This window comes from Marmota monax, unplaced genomic scaffold, assembly GCF_021218885.2.
Source record: "Marmota monax isolate L192 unplaced genomic scaffold, Marmota_monax_Labrador192_F-V1.1 WCK01_AAM20220418_F8-fsc00038, whole genome shotgun sequence".
Lineage (NCBI taxonomy): Eukaryota > Metazoa > Chordata > Mammalia > Rodentia > Sciuridae > Marmota > Marmota monax.
In genome coordinates this window covers 1,598,832-1,625,205 of record NW_026692498.1, presented here as the reverse complement: position 1 = coordinate 1,625,205, position 26,374 = coordinate 1,598,832, and the positions used below count along the sequence as shown (strand labels likewise).

Here is a 26,374-nt window from a genome sequence, read left to right as displayed (position 1 = left end):
GCACCCCTGGAGCAGGGCTGGGCCTCCCCCATGGTCCTAGGGCTCCCCTGGAGCAGGGCTGGGCCTCCCGCATGGGCCCAGGGCTCCCCTGGAGCAGGGCTGGGCCTCTCCCATGGGCCTAGGGCACCCCTGGAGCAGGGCTGGGCCTCCCGCATGGGCCCAGGGCTCCCCTGGAGCAGAGCTGTGCCTCCCCCATGGGCCCAGGGCTCCTCTAGAGCAGGGCTGTGCCTCCCCCATGGGCCTAGGGCACCCCTGGAGCAGGGCTGGGCCTCCCCCATGAGCCTATGGCTCCCCTGGAGCAGGGCTGGGCCTCCCCCATGAGCCTAGGGCTCCCCTGAAGCAGGGCTGGGCCTCCCCCATGGTCCTAGGGCTCCCCTGGAGCAGGGCTGGGCCTCCCCCATGGTCCTAGGGCTCCCCTGGAGCAGGGCTGGGCCTCCCCCATGGGCCTAGGGCTCCCCTGGAGCAGGGCTGGGCCTCCCCCATGGTCCTAGGGCTCCCCTGGAGCAGGGCTGGGCCTCCCCCATGGTCCTAGGGCTCCCCTGGAGCAGGGCTGGGCCTCCCCCATGGGCCCAGGGCTCCTCTAGAGCAGGGCTGTGCCTCCCCCATGGGCCTAGGGCTCCCCTGGAGCAGGGCAGGGCCTCCCCCATGAGCCTAGGGCTCCCCTGGAGCAGGGCTGGGCCTCCCCCATGGGCCTAGGGCTCCCCTGGAGCAGGGCTGGGCCTACCCCATGGTCCTAGGGCTCCCCTGGAGCAGGGCTGGGCCTTCCCCCATGGTCCTAGGGCTCCTCTAGAGCAGGGCTGGGCCTCCCCCATGGTCCTAGGGCTCCTCTAGAGCAGGGCTGGGCCTCCCCCATGGGCCTAGGGCTCCCCTGGAACAGGGCTGGGCCTCCCCCATGGTCCTAGGGCTCCCCTGGAGCAGGGCTGTGCCTCCCCCATGGGCCTAGGGCTCCTCTAGAGCAGGGCTGGGCCTTCCCCCATGGTCCTAGGGCTCCTCTAGAGCAGGGCTGGGCCTCCCCCATGGGCCCAGGGCTCCCCTGGAGCAGGGTTGGGCCTCCCCCATGGGCCTAGGGCTCCCCTGGAGCAGGGCTGGGCTTCCCCCCATGGTCCTAGGGCTCCCCTGGAGCAGGACTGGGCCTCCCCCATGGGCCTAGGGCTCCCCTGGAGCAGGGCTGGGCCTCCCCCCATGGTCCTAGGGCTCCCCTGGAGCAGGGCTAGGCCTCCCCCATGAGCCTATGGCTCCCCTGGAGCAGGGCTGGGCCTCCCCCATGGGCCTAGGGCTCCTCTGGAGCAGGGCTGGGCCTCCCCCATGGGCCTAGGGCTCCTCTGGAGCAGGGCTGGGCCTCCCCCATGGGCCCAGGGCTCCCCTGGAGCAGGGTTGGGCCTCCCCCATGAGCCTAGGGCTCCCCTGGAACTGGGCTGTGCCTCCCCAATGGGCCTAGGGCTCCCCTGGAGCAGGGCTGGGCCTCCCCCATGAGCCTAGGGCTCCCCTGGAACTGGGCTGTGCCTCCCCCATGGGCCTATGGCTCCCCTGGAACCGGGCTGTGCCTCCCCCATGGGCCTAGGGCTCCCCTGGAGCAGGGCTGGGCCTCCCCCCATGGTCCTAGGGCTCCCCTGGAGCAGGGCTGGGCCTCCCCCATGAGCCTATGGCTCCCCTGGAGCAGGGCTGGGCCTCCCCCATGGGCCTAGGGCTCCTCTAGAGCAGGGCTGGGCCTCCCCCATGGGCCCAGGGCTCCCCTGGAGCAGGGTTGGGCCTCCCCCATGAGCCTAGGGCTCCTCTGGAGCAGGGCTGGGCCTCCCCCATGGGCCTAGGGCTCCTCTGGAGCAGGGCTGGGCCTCCCCTATGGTCCTAGGGCTCCCCTGGAGCAGGACTGGGCCTCCCCCATGGGCCTAGGGCTCCCCTGGAGCAGGACTGGGCCTCCCCCATGGGCCCAGGGCTCCCCTGGAGCAGGGCTGGGCCTCCCCCATGGTCCTAGGGCTCCCCTGGAGCAGGGCTGTGCCTCCCCCATGGGCCTAGGGCACCCCTGGAGCAGGGCTGGGCCTCCCCCATGGTCCTAGGGCTCCCCTGGAGCAGGGCTGGGCCTCCCCCATGGGCCTAGGGCACCCCTGGAGCAGGGCTGGGCCTCCCCCATGGTCCTAGGGCTCCCCTGGAGCAGGGCTGGGCCTCCCCCATGGTCCTAGGGCTCCCCTGGAGCAGGGCTGGGCCTCCCCCATGGTCCTAGGGCTCCCCTGGAGCAGGGCTGGGCCTCCCCCATGGGCCTAGGGCACCCCTGGAGCAGGGCTGGGCCTCCCCCATGGTCCTAGGGCTCCCCTGGAGCAGGGCTGGGCCTCCCCCATGGTCCTAGGGCTCCCCTGGAGCAGGGCTGGGCCTCCCCCATGGTCCTAGGGCACCCCTGGAGCAGGGCTGGGCCTCCCCCATGGTCCTAGGGCTCCCCTGGAGCAGGGCTGGGCCTCCCCCATGGTCCTAGGGCTCCCCTGGAGCAGGGCTGGGCCTCCCCCATGGTCCTAGGGCTCCCCTGGAGCAGGGCTGGGCCTCCCCCATGGTCCTAGGGCTCCCCTGGAGCAGGGCTGGGCCTCCCCCATGGGCCCAGGGCTCCTCTAGAGCAGGACTGGGCCTCCCCCATGGGCCTAGGGCTCCCCTGGAGCAGGGCTGGGCCTCCCCCATGGGCCTAGGGCTCCCCTGGAGTAGGGCTGGGCCTCCCCCACGGTCCTAGGGCTCCCCTGGAGCAGGGCTGGGCCTCCCCCATGGTCCTAGAGCTCCCCTGGAGCAGGGCTGGGCCTCCCCCATGGTCCTAGGGCTCCCCTGGAGCAGGGCTGGGCCTCCCCCATGAGCCTAGGGCTCCCCTGGAACAGGGCTGGGCCTCCCCCATGGTCCTAGGGCTCCCCTGGAGCAGGGCTGGGCCTCCCCCATGGTCCTAGGGCTCCCCTGGAGCAGGGCTGGGCCTCCCCCATGGGCCTAGGGCACCCCTGGAGTAGGGCTAGGGCTCTCCAAGCTGCCCTGGCCCAGACTCCTGCACTGAGCCGTCCTCACGGGCTCTCCAGTGTAACAAGGTGAGCTCTGCAGGAGCAGGGGCTGGGGGCTAGAAGGGATTCTCAGGCTTCAGGGTGACTGAGAGACCTGGCCGAGGGACCATGACCGCTGCTGCACCCCACCCCGCCCTAAGCTGCTGACTCGGAGAAAATGGAACAAAACAGGGCCAGGAGGAAGGGGAGCATTATTGGAGAAACAGCCCAGCCCAGCCGCGGAGGCCTCCTGGGCCCGGGGAGGAAACGAGCAGGCCTGTGGCCGCCAACTTGGACGTGGCCTCTGTGAGTCACCGGCAGCAGGGAACTTGGGCGGGGGGCTCGGGGGCCAGGGCCGGGGTTGGGGTCAGCACCGGTCCAAGCGAGGGCTGGGACCAGGCAGAGTGTCCAGAGCCTGAGTCAGACCCCAGGATCCTGGCTGGGAGGGGCGGCCGTTCGTGGCTCTGCGCACCCTCTGGCCAGGCAGGCATCTGGCAGATGGGGTCACCCAAGGCTGCTGACCACCCTTGCCCTAAGAGCACTGCCTTGCTCTGAGTCGTCCTACCCTGGGACCTCAAAGCCCAGGGCCTGACCCTGTACCCAGGCCCTGGGCCACAGCACACAGGGCTCCAGGGCCAGGGGGCTTACAGAGCCTCTTGCTCCGGCTGCTCTGGGTGGGGGCCACCCTCATCCTGGTCCCGCTTCATCCTCTCCCGCTCCCGCCGGCGCTGCTCCCGGGCCACTTCCTCTTCATCCTCCACACTCCACTGAGTGGTGAGCCTGGAGGGAGACACAGAGGGACAGTCACGCCACGGCGGAGACAGGGTGTCACCTGGTAAGAGCGGTGGACAGCCCTGGACCAGTTCTCTCAGCCTTAGTTTTCCCATCTTTAAAATAGAGGCCATGCACCAAGCCACGAAGTTGCCTCTGGTCCAGGTGGAGGCCCTGGGCCCCATGCATCTGGGCATCCAGGTACTCTCCTGGGGATGGAGGGGCTTCAGTGTCCAGGTGGGCCTGAAGAAACCAAAATGGAACTCAAAACTGTCCCCTCCTACTTTCCCGCCTCCCTAGGCCCAACTGGACGAGGACCTAGAGCACCAGGGCTTGGGAAGAGATGGCTGGGGGTCATGGCCATGGCCACTTGTGCTCACACACCTTGGACAGCAGACACCAGGTGGCCGGCCAGCCAGCCACCCTCACCCCACCTGACTTAGGCAGGCCTTCCTGCTCCTCAGCACCGAGCGTCAGGAGGAGGTGGCCCTGCCACCAAGTCACGGTAGGAGGCCTGCGTCAGCCTCCCAGCATGTGGTCCTGTCCAGCCTCAGCCCCTTCGCACGTCCACCGAGCATGTGTCCAGTCCACAGCTGGTCCCCCTGTCGGGCACCCCACCCTCACCTCAGAGTCCTCTGTGGAGTCTCTGGGCTGGTTCAAGGTGGAGGCCCTAGTCTCTGGGCTGGTCAGCTGCCCTCAGAGTGCCCTGACCCCAGACTTCTCGGAAGAGTCCCTCACAGCAGGGTTGGGAACAAACAGAGGAAGGCACAAGGCTGGCCTGGGGATCTGGAGCCCTGGCCCATAGCTCTCTAGCCACTGCTGTCCAGCAGGCACCACAGCTCGGCCATCCCAGCCGACCCCCAGCTCACCTGGAGCTGGGGGGCTCCAGGGTCTCTGCATCTACAGGGCTCACGGCCCCCTCCACCAGGGAAGGAGCCCAGGCCAGAGCTGGTACCGGGCTGCAGCTCTCTGCCGGGGTCTCAGTCCTTCCCGGCCGGTGTCCGCCACATGACCCCACAGCCCGCTCCCCTCTGGGCCTCCGTCCCCTGGCCAGGCAGCCCTGCCAGCACATGATCTAATCTCCCCAGGTCTCCCCTAAGCCTGTCAGACGAAAGCCAGGCCTCTCCTCAGGCTCCAGCACGGCCCCCCCCAGCCACATGGGACTGCACCTCCCTCGGCCAGCTGCCTGCCTCATCCTCACAGGGCCTCCAACTGCAGCGCGTGAAGCCCTCAACTCCCCACACCTGGCTCCCATCACCCGCAGAGAGGCCAGCCTCCTGCTCTGCGGCCTCTGCCGGCCAGGGACGGGGAGCTCCTTGCTCTTGGGGTTCCTGCTAGCACCCATGCACACCAGCCGTCTCCTAGTGGACAGCCAGGGTGGGCAGGTGGGGGTGTCCCTGCCTTGCCCGGGCAACCCCTGGGAAAGCCCATGCAGGGTGAGCTGTTCCCACCTCTGGCTCTCTGTGGGCACAGGCTGGGTGTGCCTTGAAGTCTGCACACGCACGTGGAGGGAGGTTCTGGAGCGTGTGCGGGCAGGACGCATGTGCCCAAGTGGGCATGTGGGCCTGGGTCCCCAGGCAGGGCCTCAGCTTCTTCTTGGGGCTGGCCCTGCTCCCTTGTGGCCTCTGAGTGGGACCAGGGTCAGTCTTGCTCCTCGGACCCCTCCATCAAGCCAAGAACCTCCAAAAGCACAAAGAAGGGGTGCAAACCCCCCGGGGTACCGAACCAAGGCCACGGGGCCCCATGGGGCCCACGGGCAGAGCCACGTGAGCACGTGGAGCTGCTCCCGGCTCCCACCCAGCAGGGTGGACGTGCACACACTTGCTCTCCTGTGCCCAGTGGGCACCCCACACAACCCTGGCCCACACCTGGACGTCCCTGGGCCTGCACACCCAGGACGTAGGAGCAGGGCATGGCAACGGCAGGTCCTGCCCCGTTCCAGGCTCCTTCTGGGGTGCCCCCACCTCACTATTGACTGTTTTCCTGCACATCACCCAGACAACAGTAAGCAGGGCCTGGGGGGAGGCCAAGGTGTGTTTTCTGGGAACATGGCCGCTCCAGAGCCAGGGCTCCTCCAAGGGGCACCCCCACTTAGCCCTCCTTGGATAGAAGCTTGGGGGACAGGGAAGGTGCAGGGCAGGGTCTCCCACGCTGGGGAGAAGTCCCACCAGCCCCCACTCCTGACCCAGCAGCCAAGGACAAGGAGGCCTCTGGGCCCCTTTCCCTGCCTCCTCCCTTCCCGCCTGCCCCAGGATGTGAGTCATGCGGCCCCCTCCCCATGACCTCACCCTCGCTCTTCCACAGCTGGGCTCCGTTCTGGGAACTGAAAGGGGCCGCTCTCCTGGGGTGGGGTGGGGGCCTCTGGCCTGGGAAAGGCGCCCCCGGCCCGCGGCCCAGACCCTTGGCACGCTCTGCAGAGCTGTCAGGACTCTGGCGATGGCCACCCCGCCCGGGGCCAGGCCCCGCCAAGCGCAGCTGCGAGGGATTTGGTGTTCCTGAGCTGAATGCAATCAGCCATTTCCTGCGTCTGCTCTGGCTCCGGGGCCCAGGGCTCAGCCTGACAGGCCGGGGGCCCTGTTCCCCAAGCCGGCACAGCCCGGTTCAGCACGGGGCTCAGCCCTGTCCACGTGCACGACTCGCACCGACCCCAGACCCTCTCCCCACTTTCAGTGGGGCTCCCTGAGCTCAGAGCTTCCCGGTGACCATGTCCACCATCTGCCGCCCCCAACTCGGGACACCAATCTCTTTTTCTTCCTCCACACTACCCCCAGTCCTGTCTCCCAGTCCCCACTGAGATGCCAAAAATGCCCTTCCCGGGCTGGACACTCCCAGCTGCCCACCCCCACCATCCCCCTCTGGATAGTTCCTGCAGGGGCAGCAAGACTCAGTACCCGTCCCAATTCTGCCCCCTGCAGGCTACTCATGTGACTGCCCCATCCAGCCCAGCCTGAAGATCAGGCAGGGTTTGTCCCCAGTCCTGGGGAGAACGTGAGGGTTCAGCTGGGGGACTGGGACCAAAGCAAGAATGTCCAGGAACAACTTCTCCTTCAGGCTCCCCGTACCCTCCTGACCCCAAGTCTCCTGGACAATGGAGACTAGGAGGCTGGAGGTGACCAGGAGGCCTGGGAGGTGGCTGGTGGCCCCCAGGAGTAGGTGAGCCGGCTCCCTGCAACCACCAGAGTCTCTGTGGCCTTTTAAGAGCCCAGATGCCCCAGTATCTCATACACTGTCCACCAGGATGGACATTTGCCCCTGAGCCACTGCAGAGCCCTGGGGAGAAAGGACAGACACAGGGGCATGAGCCCTGGCTTCCAGAGGGTAGTGGGACAGCATGCACCCTGCCCATGATACTCACAAGAAGGCCCCCACAGGCAGAGGACAGGTCTGTCCTGGAAGCCTGGGGACAGAGTGGCAGAGCAGAACCTGCACCCGCACCTTGGGCCACCCTCAGCAGGCCCCTTGTCCCCAGGGAGCTGGCCTGGGTGTGGTTCTGCCTGGCTGTCACTCATCCTGGGGAGGCCACTGGAGGCACATGTGCCAGGTGAGCCAGGAGCACAGCCCAAGCCATCAGGTGGGCAGGTGGGCAGGTGGGCAGGTGTTCTCTGCTGGGGGCTGGGAGAGGGCACGGGAACCTGGCTCCTCCGCCCCCAGATGCCTGGCCATCACCATCCCAGGAGAGTTGCCGTGACCCTGTCCCACTCTCTAGGGGAGGGAGGTGACCTGGAACTTCGGTCTGAAAGATGGGCAGGGGTCCTGGGGCCAGAGAAAGGCCAAGGGTGAGGGTAAAGTCAGGAAGGTGGCAGAGCTGGGGGGGCCCCTCGGTGGCCCTGGCTGTCCCCTTGGCTGGATTGGGTGTGGCCAGATCTGAATCATGTCAGGACGCCCCAGTTGCGTTGGGAAGGGCCAGCAGGGTGGGTAGGGAGGAGGGATCCAGGCAGGAGGAAGGTGGAGGGCTGTGCTGGACATGGGGAACAGGGGCAGGGACTCCAGAGCTGCCCCGGCGTCCGTCTGTGTGAGAGGCAGAACCAGGGGCATGGTCTGGCGAGACACTGAGTCAAGCCTGGGCGTGCACAGGGGGAGTGTGGGGATCCCCCGGGGACAGCCAGCACCAAGGCACAGCTGCAGGAGGCCCCACAGGCCCTGGGGACGGGAACCTCTGGGGACCCCAAGGGTAGCACATGGACAGGTCAGAGGTGGCAGAGAGGAGCTGAGTTGGGGGTCTGCAGAAGCACAGGGGTCCCCTACCCTCCTGGCCCAGGTATGGCCCTCGGGGCTCCCCTGGTCGGCATGGCCACCCGGGACACTGCCTGGCCTCTGCTGGTTCTAGTGTGGCCAGCACATGGTCCAGGCAGGAGTTAGAACCGGACCGGGAGCCAGCCTGACACTCAGTCTCCAACCTGGCGGCCTGCAGTCTCCTCTTTCGGGCCAGGCGGACGGCCCACACAGAGCCCAGCCTGGCCACACACGTGGCCGGCTCTTCTGGTGACTTCAACAGGGTCCTTCCTGGAGGGGACCTCTCTGGAGGGCCGTGACACCCCGGGGAGGGGAAGGTCACAGAGTGCTGAGTGGCTCAGGGCTGTGGGAGTCATGGAAGTTTCCGGGCAGAACCAGAACCAGAGGCAGCTGCCAGTCGGGCACGTGGCTGCCCTTGGCGCGGCAGGGACGGGTGCCTGAGGGAACCCAGCCAGGGAAGGTGGCCAGGGACAGGCCCCGGTTCCCCTGACTCACACCCAGGCCCAGGCTCACCCTCCCCAGCCTCCACTGCCTTCCGCAGAAGAAGGGAGACCACGGCCCTGCTCGGAGGGTGAGAGTGGGGACCCCTGAGCAGCGCGTTTCCTCTGGGCTGTCCTGCGCCCAGGAGCAGGCCGGGCCCAGCCGAGGCCTCCCAGGGCCCCTGCCCACATCCCCCTTGCCTGGGCAGCCGATGGTCTGGGAGCCTCCCTGGACGCCTGTCACAGAGGGTCCTGGACCTGGAGGCCACTGCTGCTGAGCGCTGGCCCCTCTCCCACCTCCACCGCCTGTGTGGCCCCGCAGGGCACCCTGCACCTCCTCTTTCCCCACCGTGGGGAGCCCGCTGCCTCCAGCCAGAACCCCCAAAGCCAAGGCGGCTCTGCCCCTGCTGGCCCCACGGCCTGGAGCTCATGACGAGGGGCTGGCCCAGGGAGGGGCCGCCGCCGCCCAGGTCCACCCACCTCCCTCCCCTCTGGCTCTGCGAGCGCTCCGCTCACTGGGGACCCCTCCAGCCAGCCCTGGCCTCCCCTCTGCCTTTGCCCCACGGGCCCCCCTTAGCGCCCTGGCCCTGGTGGCCCCCGGCTACCAGTCAGCTCTCAGCTGCCGCGCAGGCCACCCGCAGGTTACCTCGAGAGGATGAGCCCGGCCTTGGGGCGTCTCCACTGGCCCTGGGGAGGGGACAGCAACGCCTCGCCTGCTGCCATCCCAGGCCCCGAGGTCCCCACCTGGGCTGCAGCCCCAGGGCCCAGCTCCCCACCCCCACCTGCCAATCCCCCGGGCCCAGGGTGGTCAGTTCTTCCCTGGAGGGCAGGGCCCGAACATGCTGTCTGTCCCTGCTTACAGGCCTTGGCGGGGCCGGGAGACACGGCTGCCGTCGGCCGCTCTGGCGAGGTTTGTGGGGAGGCCGTGGCAGGAAGGCTCCTAGGGGCAGGGTCCTCTTGCTTGTCCTGCCCTGGGGGCTTGTGTGGGGAGAGGCCGCCAGCGAGAAGGGTGCAGCCACTGGACAATGGGCACAGGGGGACAGCCGCAGGGCCGCAGCTGAGGGCATCCAGGAGGGCCTGGGGCCAGCCGTGCAGCTGCACCCCAGAGCCCTTCCCACCCCACCCTGAGTGCCAGGGTCATCGGCAGGCATCTGTCCCCTGGGTCCCCACCTGCTGCATCCTGTTCCCAGCACCAAATCCCTCCCCTGCCCCCACCCTGCCTGGAGGGAGCTGCCTGCCCGGCCCCCCGCTGCCCACCCTTGCCCGGCCCCCCGCTGCCCACCACTGCTCTGCCTTCTGCTCTGGAAGTGGGAAGAGTCCCTCCCTTGAGAGCTGCCCCCTGCAGTCCCTGCCACGTGCCTGGAACTGCAGCCCTGGAGTGGAGGTGGTGACCCCCTGGGGACACACTGCCCCTTGGGGAGCCCAGCTGCCAGTGCTGGTCAGGTAGCCACAGCCCAGGTCTCCCCATCACACCACCCAAGTCGCTGGGCGGACCCCAGCTCTGCCCACACACCCATGGGGAAGGTAGCCGCGCCCCAGCAGACAGCTCGGACCTCAGGGGTCAGGCCCGGCACCTTCTCCGGAGCTATGACTGGGTTCTGTGGAGCCCAGAGTCTTGCCCTAAAGACCCCATGAGACTGGAACTAGGATGCCTCCTCCAGCTCCCCATCCCACACTTTCCTCAGAGATCAGGTCAGGGCCCATCCACCTCTGCCCTCAGTGTGGGGACCAGAACCCAGCTAGATGTCCAGCCAGTCACCTCCCTTGGTCTGGGTGCCCTACCTCTTGTGATGTGCTCCATGGTCAACTTGATGCTGACAGCCTCCTCGCCCCAGCACTGTGACTCTTCTAAGTCTCTGCCAGTGTCTGCTCAGTCAGGCCTGCCCCTGGGGACCTAGGGTCAGAGGTCAGGCCTCGCCCTCCTGGCCTGTTGGATCCTGGTGTGGCTGTGGTCCCCACTGGTCCTGCGCCTGTCCGTCCTCCCTCCCGGCACTGTGCACGCTCACCCCAGGCCTCTCTGTTCTTGGTGTCACTGACCACATGTCGCAGGGGCTCAGTGCCCAGCAGCCCCTGCTGGGCCCAGCTCAGCATTCCCTGCAGGGGCGAGACGCGGCTGCGCCTGGGGAGTGTCTGCACCGTCCCCTCAGAGCCGCCTCCGGGGGACGGGGTCCGGGCTGGGTCTCCTCTCCATACTGGACAGTGCTCCTGCGCAGGGCTCGCCAGGCGAGGCTTGGCACTCTCCCTGACAGGCGATGGTGGCTGGCCAGCTCTGGGCTCGGCCATGCCTCCTCTTCCCGCCCTGGCCGGCTGTGGCCTCAATGCGGCTCTGCCCACAGACGCGGCCCAAGGGCGCCCTGTCCAAACGCGTCCGCGTTGTTCAACCTCGGCTGCCCCCTGGGCGGGAGCAGGCGCAGGGACACCCTTCGGCCACGCAGCTGGCACTCCCCTGCCTGTGCCCGGCTGTGCCCCCAGTGCCCCCCCCCCGTCTTCCTGCCTCCCCACGTCTCGCCCCGGGCTGTCCCCAGGTCTGCCTGTGGAGCCCGGGTGCCTGCCTGGCCCCTCGGCCTCCTCCAGATCCTGAAGGATGCTGAGCCCCTCAGGGGCCAGTCACTCCGTCCCTCTCCTGCGCGCCCCCGTCCGGCTTCCTCCTGCCCCAGGGTTCTGGGCAAGCTGCTCCGCTACCCTGAAGCTCTGCTTTCCAACCCGAAGGGCCAGCCTCAGCCGGCTGGGGAGACCCTCGTCCCTCTGGGAGTCACAGTGGCTGAGGTCCACTCTGGTCTTCAGATCCCAAGGCCCCAGCCAAGGCTGAGGGCCAGACCGGCACTGCTGCAGGACAGAGCCAAAGTAGGACCCCGCCCAGGACACCAGGGTCCTCGTAGCAACCCCCGCAGCCGTCCAGGCTCAGGGGGGTAGGAGCACGGGGTCAGCGAGCCCCTTGGCCCCAGCACGGTGCCCGGCAGAGGCTGCAGGAGGCAGGAAGAGCCTCCCTCGACCTCCAGGGAGAGGACCAGCAGCACCGGCGGCCGTCCCAGGACAGCAGCCACTTGTCCCTCCTCCGGTTCCTTCGTCCTCCCCTGGTCTCCTCCCTCTTCTCTCCCTCTTGTCCTCCGTCCCTGCCATGAGGGCTTGCCCTGACTGTCCAGACCGCTCCCATCTTTCCCACCACCCCCTGCACCCGGCGCCACCCTGCTCAGCCCCCTGGCCCACAGTGCCCCTCCGCAAAGTGCAGGTGACAGAGGAGGGACGTGCCAGCGCTCCTGCCGGTGCCCTCGCCTGGCCGCCGAGGCTTGCCCCTGCGCCTGCTCCTCCGAAGTCCCCTGCCCTGCCCTCCCGCCAGGGTCTTCCGGCTGTCAGTCCCCTCCGGCCTGGCAGGACACGTCCTCCGTGGAGACCCTCATGCTCCCAGGCCAGGCTCCACCCCACCACACCTCCAGGTGCCACCTCCTCACTTCCTCGCCTGTCCCAGGCAGCAGCCAGCCCAGGGCCACACTCCTGCCCTGAGGGTGGCAGGGGGACACCAGCCCACCTGTACAGGGCCACGAGCACCTGGGGCCAGGCCTGAAGACCCCTCTCCCTGCGCCTGCCCCGGCGGGGGCCGGCCACTGAGGGTTCTGACTCTGAGCGCCCACCTGTCGCCTGCAGGCCCACCTGCCCTCTGGAGGCCTCTGAGGTCAGCCCGGCCACCATCCTCTGCTGAACCGCTGAGTGCTGCACAGGTCCCTGGGGGCAGTGCCCCCTCCAACCCCACGGAGGGTCCCGGGGGCCGCAGGGCACCCGGGGGGCTCCAGCAGCCAAAAGCAGGCAGGTGAGTCCCAGAGGCCCGGGCACCCTGGCTGCTCGCTGCCCGGTCTGCCCAGCTCTGATTTGCCGGCTGGGACCGGAATGGGAATCGCAGCCCTCTGGGTTCTGGCCCTGACACCCTGCCCAGGGGCTGGGCCACTTGGTCCCTGTACCCCCTGCTGCTGGCTCAGCCGGGCTCCGGGCAGGATGGGCTCTGGCCAACAGACCACCCGGCCGGAGACGGTGCCGCCCACCAGACGCCGGGCCCTGCCAGGGCGGGGGCTACCCCACCCTCAGGATCGCAGGCCTTGGATGGGCCCGGCAGCCACGCCCCTTTGGACACTGTGGTTTGGAGGCTGCTTTCCCCACCCCTGTGGGGGCCAGCCCAGCAGGCTACCAGCCCTATCCCCTGCCCGACTGGCCACACGGGTCCCCAGAGGCCCTCGGACCAGGGTGCCCAGAGCCCTGGGGAGATCCCTAGATGCAGAAGACCATAGTATCTGTGGGTGGACATGTGCCCCAGACCCAGGGGACAGAGGGGCTCAGGCCTCCAGGAGCCCAGGCTGGAAGGCGTCCAGGGGCAGCGGAGCCCGTGTGCCCGACGGGGGTGCTCTAGGTCAGCCTGGCCCCTCACAATGGCAGCCCCTGAGGGCCGCAGGACCAGGGTGACCCAGGAGGCGCAGGTCTCTGACCACCCTAACACGATCCTGGCCTTGGGTGGGCCTGGGAGGGACTGGACTCCACCAGGGGCAGGTAGGAGGGTGTTGGGGTGTGGGCAGATTGCCAAAGCGGGGACAGTGGGGACATAGGCCCTGGGGCCCAACCCTGTCCGCTTGAAGCCTTGTGTGGGCTGAGGCGGGGGACAGACGGTCTGGGTGACCACAGGCCGCACAAGCCCCACTCACACCCTGGTGTAGACAAGGAGAGCAGGTGGGTCAGGAGGACACATTTTTCCGCTGACCCACGGCATCCTTTTTAATGAGCTTAAACTGAATTCAATTTACACCTTGGCCACGGCTGGTGCCCAGCAGAGCCCTCTAGATCTTGTCCCAGAGAAGACAGGCAAGGCCTGCCTCCAGGCCTGTGAGAGAGCTGGGGAGTCCCTGGGGAAGGATCTGGGGTGACGAGGGTATTTGTGGGAGGCAGGCTTACTGGTCTCTGCCGGCTGTCCCTGGGTGAATCACTTAACCTCTCTGAGCCTGGTTTTTCATCTAACAGGGACCAGGCCGGGCCTGCCTGCCAGGGCCTGGGGAAGTGAAAATGGTCGGATGTGAACTACGGCCACAGGTGGGGGAGAGGGCTCGCTGTCCTGGGTTGTAGCATATATGAGTGCCTGGGGGTGACCCTGGCCCTCCACAGGGCTGACACCCACCCGTCACTGCTGAAAGCTGCGTCCCCGGCTCTCCCTGCGGTCTCAGAGCCCAGCTCCCAGGGGACAGTTCCTTCTCCCCTGACCCTGTCAGCTGCTCACAGGACCTGGCCTCAAGGCCCCTCCCACTGTCTTCTGCCTGGTCCTACCCTGCCAAGCTCCACGCCCGGCCTGCCCTCTGAACGCTCTTGGTCAGCGGGCAGCAGCCCAGCCCTGGTGTGGGGGCAGTGGCCTCAGTTTCCCTAGTTGTTAAGAGGTGCTGGGGACGGATGCAGGCACCTTCCAAGCCCCTGTCACAGCTCTCTGGGGACCAGGCCGGCCCTGGGGACTGCGTTCCTGCTGCGGTGGCGGGGGGGGGGGGGGGGGGGTCTGGACTGAGACTTGCAGCCCTGCCTCAGGGCCCTGGCCGGCTGGAGCTGCGTCTGGGGACAGGTGTGAAGAGGCAGCCAGCTCCCAGGCCCTGTCAGACGGCACAACCCTGCGCCACACACCCGGGCCTCTGCTCCGCAGCTTCACCACCGAGAGCCAGGACTCGCGGGCACGGGGTGGCCGGGTGCAAGAGACCGTGTGCTCCGAGCAGGGAAGGGGGCCAGGGAGCGGATCTGCCTGGCTGGCAGAGGAGGACAGCCCCCACCCGGCTCAGGAGGACCACAGGGACTTCCTGGAGGAGCCGGCCTTGCAGGGGGTCTGTAGAAGACCCCCTGAGAAGGAGGAAGGACACGGCAGGCGGCCCAGAGGGTGGCAGTGAGCAGCTAGCCACTGAGAGTGGCAGCTCTGACCGGCTCCGCCGGGCCGGGCAGGCCTCGCCGCGACCCACTGAGCAGCTGCTCCCCCACCATACTTCACGGAGGACAAGACGCAGCCTGAGAGAGGGCTGTGTGCTGCCCCAGGCCTGGTGTCCATGACCAGGGTTCCAGGGCCAGGTGCTCAAGGCACATGTGCCTCCCACGTGGGGCTGAAGACCCAGGGTCAGCCAGTGTCGTGGCTGCGAGTAAAGTAAGGGTGACCGTCCCCCCGGGGTCGGCAGGACAGCGCGGGGCCCTGGAGGCTGCTGCAGTCTGCACCCCGAGGGCACGGGAAGGTCTGCGAAGGGTGCACAGGCCACCAGGGCCCAGGCAGGAGGTGACCTCGAGCTGCGTCTGCGGCACGTGCACTGGCCCTGCGGGGGGAGCTAGGCCGGGCCACCAGCCCCAGCCTGGGCGCCACGGCTCACTCTCGGGGTCTGCACAGGCACCTGCCCTGGCCAGGAGGGACCTACCTCAAGAGCGTCTCCAGGCCCCGCGTGCTAGAGTTCCTCCTGAGGAGCACCGAGTGGCTCATGCTGGCCCGGCCGCCAGGCGACCTGGCCTGACCCCGGCCCTGGGGACGCCGCCGCCTTCTTCAAAGGCTCCCGTTCCCAGCGCTGGCGCCTGCGGCCTGCTGCTCGCTCTGCCTCCTGGCCTTCCTCTCCCCTCCTTCTCCCTCTCCTCTGCTCCCCCTGCCCCTCCTTCTCTCCCCTGTCCCTGTCCCTCTCTCTGCCTGTCCCGGTCCCTCTGGCCCTGGGCTGGGGGTCCTGGGCTGGCTCCCAGCTGTCGGCTGAGGCCCGTCCACTGTGCCTGGGTCCCTCCTCTGTGGGTCCCGCTCCCCTCTCCTCCTCAGGAGGCTTCACAGCTGCTTCCCTTTTGTCCCCCAAGCCCCTTCTCCGCCCCCCTGGTCTCCTCCACCTCCACCTCCTCCTCCTTCCCAGACTAGTAAAAATGTCAGAGCGAACCCTCCCAGCCCCGCAGCGGGGGCTCAGCCGGACCTCTGCGGCCGCTGATGGGCAGCACCGCTGCCCCCTCCCTCCCTTCGCCTCCTCCCTTGGCCTCTCCCCGGGCTCCCTGGGCCGCTGCTGCTGTCCCCCACTCCTCTGCCCACCGCTCCCTCTGGGCGCTGGACACCCCTGCCACCCCATGTCTCCAGCCGTCGCCTCTGCCCTAGCCCTGGCCTGGGCCTCCTGCTGCCCTCCTCTCCTGGCCTCGCGCTCTTGACCTGCTCTGGCCTCGCCAGGCCTGGGCCCTGCCGCCCCCCCGCTGCCCCTCCTGCCCTTGCCCGCCCTCAGCCCTCTCCTCTGCCTCTCCCTCTGGTGTCTCTGTCCCTATCTCAGTCTCCCTCCCTCCTTCCCTCCCCCACTCCTTCCTCTCCCCTCCCTTCCTCGCTCCCTCCCTCTCCCTCCCTCCTTCCCCCTCCCTCTGGGTCTCCATCTTCCCTTTGTTTATTCCCAGCCGTCTGCTTAGCCTCCCCACAGGGGCGGCCGGGCACCCCAGGAACCCTTCCTGGTCCCCAGGTGGGGAGGCCCGCTGCTTTCCCCAAGGCCCCCCCGACAGCCCTCAGGGCAGGGAGGTGCAGGAGGCAGAGACACCATGCACTCAGCGTCTTTGGAGTTGGGAGCCATCGTCCCCAGAAGTGGCCATGGGCACCGGTCAGTACCCTTGCCAGCCAGACCCCCCTCGTCCTGTCCTCTGGCCAAGACCCAGGGACAAGCAGCCCAGCCCTTTGTTCTTCTGGTTGGGCTTAGTCCCTGTGACTCACTCCGAGCACTGCAGGCTAGTGGCTGAATGGGGCCTGGACTCACGTCCATAGGGAATCATCGCGGGCCAGCTCTGGGCGAGCTGGCCCACATCTGGCTCGCCAACAGGCACCACCACTGAGAGGCAGATGCCACTGTGCCCACGTCCTGGATGGGAAAACTGAGGCCCAGCCAGGAGCACCGGGTTCCGAGACCACAGAGCCAGGCCTGGCTGAGCCAGGGCCTCACCCATCTACCCACTGCTGGACGCCCCGCTGCATCTACCCCCAGCTGCCCTCTGTCTCCATGTGCAGAGGACTGGCCCTTCTCACATTCCCAGGTAGTGTGACCTCCCCAGTGGGCCAGACAGGCACCTGGGGACTATGGAATGGACCCATCCAAGAGACAAGGGTGCTCATACGGCAGTGAATCACCCGCCACACACCCACAAGCTCGGCCTCAGGGCCAGTCCCAGTGGTGGGACTCATCTCCTCTCCTCCCACCACCACACAGGAGGGATCAGGGAGTGTCGAGCGCACAACAGAGACAGCTGGCCCACTGCCCAACCCAGCACCCACAGAGCCACAGAGACCTCAGGATTCTGCCGGGATAAGAGGCAGATGGAGGAGGGCTGGGCCTCAGGTGGAGGCCACACTCAGCACCTCACACCAAGGAACCCGGAAGGTGGGGAAGAAAGCACGTCCGCCTGACCCTTGCCTCCTGTTCCTGTCCTGGGAGAGACAACCGGAATGAAAGGTGGCCAAGGCAATTTGGGTTCAAAAGAAGGAAGAATATTCCCACAGAGGAGAGGGCTGCCTCAGGAGGGTGGCCAACCTTCAGAAGTGTCAATGGTGGGGAGTGGCAAGAGCTGATCTTCAACATGGCAGCCCAGGTATGCAGTTTTGTGACTAGGATGTGTTGCGATGTGGACAGCGGTGCAGAATATTGACGTCAGCTTCATGATAATTCATCCATCCACCCACCCAGCCATCAATCTCTCCATCCACCCACCACCTTTCCCTCCATCCCTCTTTCCCTCTTCATCCATCCATCCTTTCTTTGTGATGTCTGTCTTGCTATCCTTCATTTATCAGTTCATCATCTCATCAACATACCTATCCATTCACTTATCTACATAAACGTGGTACATCCTTCCAGTCAATCATTTCAATCATCCAGCCATCCAGCCTTCTATACCCATGTCCATCTGTCTCTCTTTACATCGGTCCACTAAGCAGGCATCCATCCATCCCTCCACCCACCCACCCCCCTACCCATCCACCCCATCCATCCATCCATTCACCCACTCATCCACCCACCCATCCACCCATCTACCCCATCCATCCATCCATTCACCCACTCATCCACCCATCTACCCCATCCATCCATCCACCCATCCTCTGATCCATCCATCCACCCATCTACCCACTCATCCATGCACCCACCCACCCATTCACCCACCCTCCCATCCATCCACTCACCCATCCACTCATCCTCCCATCCACCCACCCATACATCCAACCACTCATCCATCCACCCATCCATTCACTTACCCATCCACCCACCCTCCAATCCACCCACCCATCCATCCATCCACTCATTCATCCACCCATCCATTCACTTACCCATCCACCCACCCTCCCATCCACCCACCCATCCATCCATCCACTCATCCATCCACCCATCCATTCACTTACCCATCCACCCACCCATCCATCCATCCACCCATCCACCCACCCTCCCATCCATCCACCCATCTATCCACCCACCCATCCACCCACCCACCTATCCACCCACCCTCCCATCCATCCACCCATCCACCCACCCTCCCATCCATCCACCCATCTATCTACCCACCCATCCACCCACCCTCCCATCCATCCACCCACTCATCCATCCACCCATCCATTCACTTATCCATCCATCCACCCACCCATCCACCCACCCTCCCATCCATCCACCCATCCACCCACCCTCCCATCCATCCACCCATCCATCCACCCACCCACTCATCCATCCACCCATCCATTCACTTATCCATTCACCCACCCACCCATCCACCCACCCTCCCATCCATCCACCCATCCACCCACCCTCCCATCCACCCACCCATCCATCCACCCATCTATCCACCCACCCATCCACCCACCCTCCCATCCATCCACCCACTCATCCATACATTTGCATATTTAAATGTCTCAATACAGGTAAAACACTCAGAAGAAGCATTTTGCAAGCTGCCCATCCCTTTAGAACAGAACAACCACTCATCAGTGTTCATCACTACTGTTTATATGTTCACCATGTCTGGCTAGCTAGGATTATCCTTTTAATACAAGCTTCTATCTCCAAATGCTCCTCTGTCACTGTTGTCACTGATCTGTCTAGAGGTTCTCTTTCTCCAGGCTGGTTGTACATCACATCCATCTTTTCTTCCAGCTTCCCATCCTAGCAAGCCGTGCACCCACCTGTGTGGGTCCTTCTGACACATAGTCCGCCAAGTGAGTTAATGCTTAAAATAGCTCCTGGAATGGTCACCTCGACCAGGGCCAAGCACTCCCCACCCCCACCAGCTCAGGCGTCCAGCCAGCCAGCCAGCCTCCATTCACCTCTCCACTTACGTATCACGTATTTACCCATCGTCTGCGTGTTTACTCAACAAATTCATATTGATTTTCAGGCCCTGTTAAGGGGTGACGACTCAGCGTTAACAAAGTTCCTATTCTTATGATGCTGGCATTTTAGTGGAAACAAATAAGTAAACATACTGTAATATATTATGTGATGGCAAATGCTCAGAAAATATGAATTGGGTTGGGGAATAAGAAACTCTGGAGAGGATTGACATTTTGTGTACCACAGTCGAGGAAAGCCTCATGGGAAGGAAAAAGCAGCTTACTTCAAGAGAGTTGAGAAAAACATACAAGAGAGAGGTGCGGGAACACGGCACTCGCAGCAGGGGAAACAATTCCAGGAAGAATGCTACATTATGACTGACAGGTGTCCGTTTACTTATCTATGTCTTCAATAGTTAGCCCAGCACCAATTCATCCAGCTATTCATTTATTATTTATACATTTATCTTTCCACTCATTGCTCTCTCATTATATTTGCCAGTTGTATTTCTGCCCATCTATCCCTCATTCATATATATTCATCTCTTTAGATATGATTCTATTCTTCAGTCTAGTCATTTATCTGTCTGTATTCCAGCTCTCTACTCATCCACCTCCATACTTTTGTTCTATGCATCCAGATTCCAATCCATTCATTTACTCATTTCTAGACCTATCCATTCATCCACCCATCTACTCATCCACCCACCCATCCACCCATGCATTTGCCCACCCAGCCATCCATCCAGATGTTCCTACCTCCTACTTTCCTTCCTTCATTCTTCTATTATTGTCTTATTTCATTTCTTCTGTGAGCAAGACATGGTTCATGAGCTCATGGCCTGAGAGTAAAGCCTACCTTCATGCCTAGGAAACTGAGCACCACACAGGCAGCTGAGCCGAGCCTGGGGAAGAGCAGCACACCCTCTCATCATCCCCCAAACACACGCTTTCCGTGAGAGCTGCAATGAGCAGTGAGGTCCCTTGGGGTGGAGGAGGTAAGGACTGGGGGCTCAGTAGCTCCTGGGGAGCTTCTGATGGAGAAGCTTCTGATTGACCGAGACAGCAACCTCCAGATGCCTTGGGCACTCACCAGTTCAGTGCAGCCCTCTGTCTAAGTAAGCACCTCTAACGAAGGGCAAGTGGACCAAAGCAGGGGGCAAGGGCCAGGTGGTGGATGGTGGTCATTAAGGTCAGATTTTAGTTGGGGCTGGGGCTAGGAGAAATGTGAAAGTCTTCTTTCCAGATTCCTCTGGAACACACTGGCTGAATCCATTCATATCATGAGCCATAGCTCCTCCAGGAGAGAAACCGGGGAGAGGAGGAGGCAGCCTGGTTTCTTTGGAGACCCCCTACAAGAGGAGGTCCTGTCCAGGAGGGAGGGCCCAGACTCATATGGGAGGAGGGATTCTGTTCTTCCACAGTGGCAGGAAGGAGCAGGATCTGAGGCCCCACCTGCCAGGATTGGGATCCCGGTCCTCATCTTTGGAAAAGCCAAGGAACTGCATAGAGGACCTACCTCACCCAGCAGATGGTTCCTCCTGAACACCCTGGACACCTCAGACACCCTTGGTGCACACACACGCATGAGTGCAGGTGTGAGTGTAGGTGTGTGTGCGTGGGTAGGCACCCTCCTTCCACACCCTGGCAACCAGAGATCCCAGGCTGGTGGTGTGGAGTACCAGGGCTGACCCTATGCAAGCCTTCTACAGACCTGCCCTGCACTGAGGAGGGCAGAGTCCCAAGTCCCTCCCTAGTCATTCTGGGGGGTTGGACTCTATGGGGGACAGAGGCTGCTCCCCAGCATCCAGATACCCCTCTCTGCCAGCCAGTGGGGTCAGTGGTAGCCTTTCCCCACCAACCCACAATTTCCTAACTTGCAGGCAGTTAGCAGAAGGAGCTTTGCCAGGACTGTCCTGGCCCCAAGGAAAGACTAGAGGCTTCCCCACCTCCACCCACCCTCCACCTGACTGTCCCCATCCCCGATCTCCTATAAACCCTGAGCCACACAGCCCTCCAAGGCTCTCTCCAGGCTCCTGGGCACTGAGGAGCCAGGAGGACTGGCTGGAGAGAAGCTAACCCTGGGAAGGGGCTGGGGCTGCTCCCTGGGTGGGGTCCCCCCTCCTACCCATCTGGGTCTCACCACAGCATCATCCAGAGGTCCTGATTCTGTCCGCCTCAGGGGCAGCTGGGAATCCCCCTTGGTGGTCACCCTGTGGCCCCGAGCCCATCTCCCAGCAGGTCTTTAGAAGCCCCTGACAAGAGGGGCTCCCTGAGGCAGGAGGCTGGCAGGGCGGGAAGCTAAGGGCTGCTGTCTGGGGACCTTGACGAGAACCAACTCAAGCCTCCGCTTTGCCTGGGCAGCGCCCCTGGGTCACCCCGGCCCTCGGCAGCCTCCACCTGCAGCCCAGACACACCCTGGAAGGCGTGGAGCTCCCTTGAAGGGCAGCCCAGTGCAGCCCACCCTGGCTCCCGGCACCCCAGCTGGAGCCCAGGAGGCGTGGACCCTGCGTGCCCCAAGCCAACTCGGAGGCTGCCCAGAGGAGACATCTGCTCAGCAGAGCCTCAGGCGCTCCTGTCTGTGAACAGGAGGGTCCTGGACCCTCCTCACTGGGCTACGGGGTAAAGCCAAAGCCTGCATTTTCAAGTCTTGGGACCCATGTGGGAGAGCCATGCGTCCGAGTAGTCACAGATGGGGAGGCTGAGGCCCCGGAGAGGCAGGGCACCAGGGAGTACCAGTCGGAGCCACTGCAGCAAAAGCAATGTGTCCGGGGCTCTGCGCGCCCCCACCTGCCTCGCCAGCCCAAGCACTCGGTGGGAAAGACCCCAGGCCCTGCCCCGTGGCGATGCTCACCCACCGAGACCTGCATTTCCCCAGGGGCATCCTCCGGCATCCTCCCAGGGAAGCTGAGGCAGAGGCAGGCTGGCCACAGCGCAGTGGAGGGCAGGGTGACTCCTGCAGACCCATGATGCCACCCTGGTCAGGCAACCTATTTCAGGCCTTCTGTCCCCAAGACCTCCCTGGCCCTGCCCAAGTGGGGATCCAGAATTGTTCCGTAAGGGGACGGTGAACCCATGAATGGGCAGGAGGGAGGGCTTCTGGCTTCCCGGACCAGCAGGGGTGGGGCCTGCGACATCCACCAAAGGAGGGGCGGGGCCTGCGAGATCCACCCAGGGAGGGGCGGGGCCTGCGACATCCACCCAGGGAGGGGCGGGGCCTGCGACATCCACCCAGGGAGGGGCGGGGCCTGCGACATCCACCCAGGGAGGGGCGGGGCCTGTGACATCCACCCAGAGAGGGGCGGGGCCTGCGACATCCACCCAGGGAGGCGCGGGGCCTGCGATATCCACCCAGGGAGGGGTGGGGCTTGGGAGAGGTGGGGCTTAGGAGAGGAGAGGAGAAGCCGGTGACCCACAGGCTCAGGCGCAGGGGGAAGAGGCCCACCTGTCGTCTGGGCTGAGACCCTGACCCAGGGGAAGAGCGGAGGGAGCCCTCAGAGAGCAGCCCTGGCCCTGCTGCCTGCAGGTCTAGACCCCAGCAGCCTGCGAAACAGGGCCCTGGCCCCCATTCTTCCACCCTCACAGACCCCCTCCAGGGTGGGATAGGTGCCCGGCCCCCTCCCAGCGCAGGGGCTGGGGGCTCTGTCCTGTAGACTCCTAGTCCTCATGCAGAGGCCTCCCAAGGACACCTGAGACTTCCAAGTGGAGTTCAGAGGGTCCGATGGCCCCGGAAAGGGCTGTCCCTGCCCTTCCCACCCCTTGGCTTGGCCAGGGAGGCGCCAGTGGGCGTGAGAGATGCTCTTCTAGGCAGTGAGCCAGGGACGGTCAGCGCTGCACCAGGGACAGCTCAAGGGGAGAGCCAGGACTTCTGCTGAGGGAGGTGGCAGGACCCTGCCATGTGGTTTTGGGCATGGGTGACTTCCAGCCAGGACAGTCAGGTCTGGTATAAGTGAGGCCGGGGGCATGCAACCCCATGGAGCGCCAGGATTTGGAGGTGTTGAATCTGGGACCCTGAGGGACCCTGATGACCACCCGCCCCTCTCCGTGGCCTCTGAAGACTTGGCACAGTATGGGGGTAACCCCTGCTCTTAGGGGCCATATTGGGGAGCACAGAAGGGAAAAATGCCCTCAGCATCACCCAGAAATCCTAACAGAGCCACTTGTGACCCTGTGTAAATGTCATGTCCTGCCCCCAAGGAACAAGGGCAAGCAAGCTAATGTCTTGACAGCTGGGACAGGGAGACAGTACCCCCAGGAAGAAACCAAAGCTCTGTGGGTCCAAAGGGTGGGCCAGGGGACCTGCCTGCCCAGGCCCAGTGGGAGGAGGACAGTGCCATCCTGCGTGGGGCCCACCCGACCAACTGGAGGGTCTCAGCTGCTGTGGGCCTGGGGTAAATGTGTCCTGAAGCCCCCAGAGCAGTGCCCCTGGCTTCTACGGGAAGCATGCCAAGATCTCCCTTGCTCTCCCCGCTGACCCTGCCCAGCCTTGGCCTTCATGGGGATTCCCAGGTGGGGGCCCCCGACTCCTGGTACCAGGGACTTCTCTGACACCCTGCAGAGGGAAAACCCAGTTGTCTTGTCACCTTGTGGAAGGACAGCCCCACCCAGCGGCAGGTCTCAGTTTCATTCTGACGGGTCAATATCACGCTTTCCCTCTGCACACTTTGTGGGAGGGTCCTGGGGTCTCCCGGACCCCTCAGGGCTCAAGGAGGGTCTGCCTGGCTCCAGCTCCTAACAGACCTGGCACAGAGCAGCCCCGGCCCCTGGGGCCTGCACCACGACGCCTGGGGATCAGCTGTGCCTGCCAGCGCTGCGGGCAGCCTTGACCGTGTCCCCTCCGACCTGGCATTTGAGACAGCTGGGAGGGGGGTGGCCAAGAAAGGGCTGAGGAGGAAGGGGGGCCAGCCAGGCGGCCTAGTCTGTGTCCTTCTATGGGTATGAGGTGGCAGGAGTGAAGTCCAGCACCGGGGACGGCATTGACGTGAGGACACACTTCCCAGCCGGGACACAGCTGTCACCCAGTCACCCTGCTTTCAGAACCAGCAGCCTGTGTGCTGGGGGGGGGGGGGGCATACAGACCTGGCGGGGTGTGTGCCGGCCCTCCATGGCCTCTCGTGCTGCACGTGCCCCTACCTGGAGGAAGGCTGCATGGAGCCCCTCCATGGGGCCGGGTGGCCCTGACAGCCTGGGCCAGGCTCACACGTTCTGAGCCAGGGCCAGCCCTGGCCTCTGCTGAGCCTCCGATGCTCCTTCTGCCGGTCAGGGTCCCTCGGTAGCCCACAAGCCAATTCCAGAATGGCGTTTGCAGTGAGCGGCTGAGGGCAGACAGTCCTCCTCCGCCCTAACCCCCAGACGCACCCAGCTCCCCTCTCTGGCCTGCTCGTGGGCTCAGACAGAGCTACCACCTGCCATCTGCACAGGAGCAGGGGCCAGGAGCCGCTTGGCAAGACCACCCGAGGTTGTGGAGACCCTACTGCTTAGATGGGGCCCTCCACACGGCAGCATACAGCAGGGCCCTGCTGGTCACCCTCTACCCAGCAGCCCTGCAGCCGGCAGCAGCCGCAGGCCCCCAGGGGTCTCGCCATCTTCCCCTCACCTGTGTCTGGCTCCTTCCCTTCCACACACCTGGGCAGCAGCCCCACTGTCCTTCTCTGGACCAGCCTCGAGTCCCCCCCGGGCTCCCTACCCCTGACTGTCAGAACGTGCTCCTCTGCTCCTCAGCGCCCTGCCTGCCCCCAGGTCCCCTGAGACGGATCCCAGGCAACTCAGGCCCATGGCCCCACTGGGCCTCCATGCCTGACCACCAACAGGCCCCCCCAGGGGCCCTGGGCGCCAGGCCCAACGCTCAGGCCCACCCCAGCACAGGATGGGTGCTCAGTGTCTCCTCGGAGGCTGCTGCCTCCAGACCAGGCTGGAGCCCCATCCCTGCCCGTCGCTGCCCAGCTCTGGGGGTACAGAGGTCTGTCCTTTTTTTTTAGTGACCCACATGCCTCTGCCCATGTTCCCCTAAGATCTCAGCCGCCCAGCACCGTGCCTGACGTTCAGGACAGGTGTCTGCCCGCATCCTTGGCCTCCTGCATCACCATGGCCAGAAGAGCTGTGGCCAGGTGGCCCTTCTCCTGAGGCCGGGCCAGCTCCCAGGTCTCGGGGCAGAGCAACTTCTCTCACGGGCCTGCGGGTAGGAGACCAGGGTCCTGGCCCAGGGCGCCCCGCCTCACTTCCTCCCACAGCAGGTACTGCCTTCTGCAGCCAGGCAGGCCACATCCTGGCTCCCGCAGCCCCGCCGTCCTGGCCCTGGACCTAGGGCCCTACAGACTCATGGGGGAACTGGCCTCCCCAGTGAGGCCGAGTTGCAGAGGGAGACCGAGGGTCACCCACCTTCTTGGTGAGAAGGGCCCGGGAGGAACCCCTGGAGTAAGCGTTGTCCGAGACTCTTACCCTCAGCAGAGCTCCCAGCCCAGGCCATGGCCGCAGACCCTTACCCTGTGCCTTCCTCTGCTAGCAGATCTTCCTGCTCCTCGGAGCCCAGGTCGCTGGGAGCCTCTGCCATGGTCCTCGCGCCTGGCCCCAATCCCTGCGCACTGTGTGCCCTGACTCTGTGTGTCTAGCAGGCGCGCAGCCGCCTGGGCCCCCACCCTGCTAGGTTTCACTTCCTCCTCGATGCAGGTTGAGGTTTGGGACCTATGGCTTGGGTTGGGGGTTGTTTTTTAATCTGTTGCTGCAACAGGAGAGGAAAAGAAAAACCCTAAAACCCAAGCAGCCATCAGGAAGTGTTGAGTAAGCTGCCGTCACCCAGGGTGACCAGAGGGGACGAGGGCCGGGGCGGGGCCCGGCAGCTCCCCGCAACTCAGTGCAGGTGCAGCCGGCTAGGACACCCCGACACCCCAGGGCCCCTGCCAGCAGCCCTGGCCCCCAAGAGCATTTGTGAGCGGCTGCTTCTCCCTCCCTAAAGCACCGCAGAAGCACTTTAGCCTCTGCATGAAGTCTTCCCGAGGCCTGCTCTGCTTGTGCCCGCTGCCTGCCAGGCCTTGGGAGGGCTCTGAGGTAGAGAGGGTAGGAGACAGGCCCAGGAGGCCGGGGGCCTCCATCCACCCGCACACACCTTAAGTGGCAGCAAAGGCCCACGCCAGCCCCAAGCACGGGTCCCCACGCCACCCCCAAGCACGGGTCCCCACGCCACAAGCACTGGGCAGGCTTGACCAGGCGGGGCCCAGGGCTGCCAGGAAAGACCCAGGCCCTGTTGGGGTGGCCGCTTCCTCTCCAGCTGCCCTCCTGTTACATCAGCTGGACGTTTTCATCCTCACTCATGGCCCCCCGAGTCCCCTTGGTGCAGGGCTGAGAGTACATGTGGCACATGAGAGGGCCCAGTGGCACTCTGTGTGTCCCCCTCCTGAACCCACCCTAAGAGGTCCCCGTGGGCTCCCAAACAGCAGCCCCCAGTCACCCCTCCCTCTGGCCAGGCACCTGGTCAGCAGGCTTCTGCCCCAGCCAGTGTCCTGTGGTGAGACTGAAGAGGATGGTCAGGTGGTGGCCCGTGTCCTCCCTCTCCTCGTCACTGCTGGAAGGCTGGACCAGCTTCTGCATCCTCAGGGCCCAGACCC

At 65.0% G+C, this 26,374-nt stretch overlaps 1 protein-coding gene across 3 annotated transcripts in view; it reads right to left on the bottom strand.

Annotated features, from left to right (window-relative positions):
- The window catches only part of Lsp1 (lymphocyte specific protein 1), a 38,311-nt gene extending 12,890 nt beyond the window's left edge, over nucleotides 1-25,421 (bottom strand). The window contains exons 1-2 of one of the 3 annotated variants that reach the window (XM_046444822.2): nucleotides 25,256-25,421; nucleotides 3,648-3,779 (exon numbers count right to left, since the gene is read on the bottom strand). In XM_046444822.2, coding sequence (XP_046300778.1) covers nucleotides 3,648-3,779; nucleotides 25,256-25,323 — 200 coding nt within the window. In that variant the 5' untranslated portion in view covers nucleotides 25,324-25,421. Of the gene's footprint in view, nucleotides 1-3,647; nucleotides 3,780-14,889; nucleotides 15,066-21,631; nucleotides 21,673-25,255 lie in introns of those variants that run through there. The other 2 variants (XM_058579366.1, XM_046444823.2) reach the window with 2 other exon arrangements.
- Between the last annotated feature and the right edge of the window lie 953 nt (nucleotides 25,422-26,374).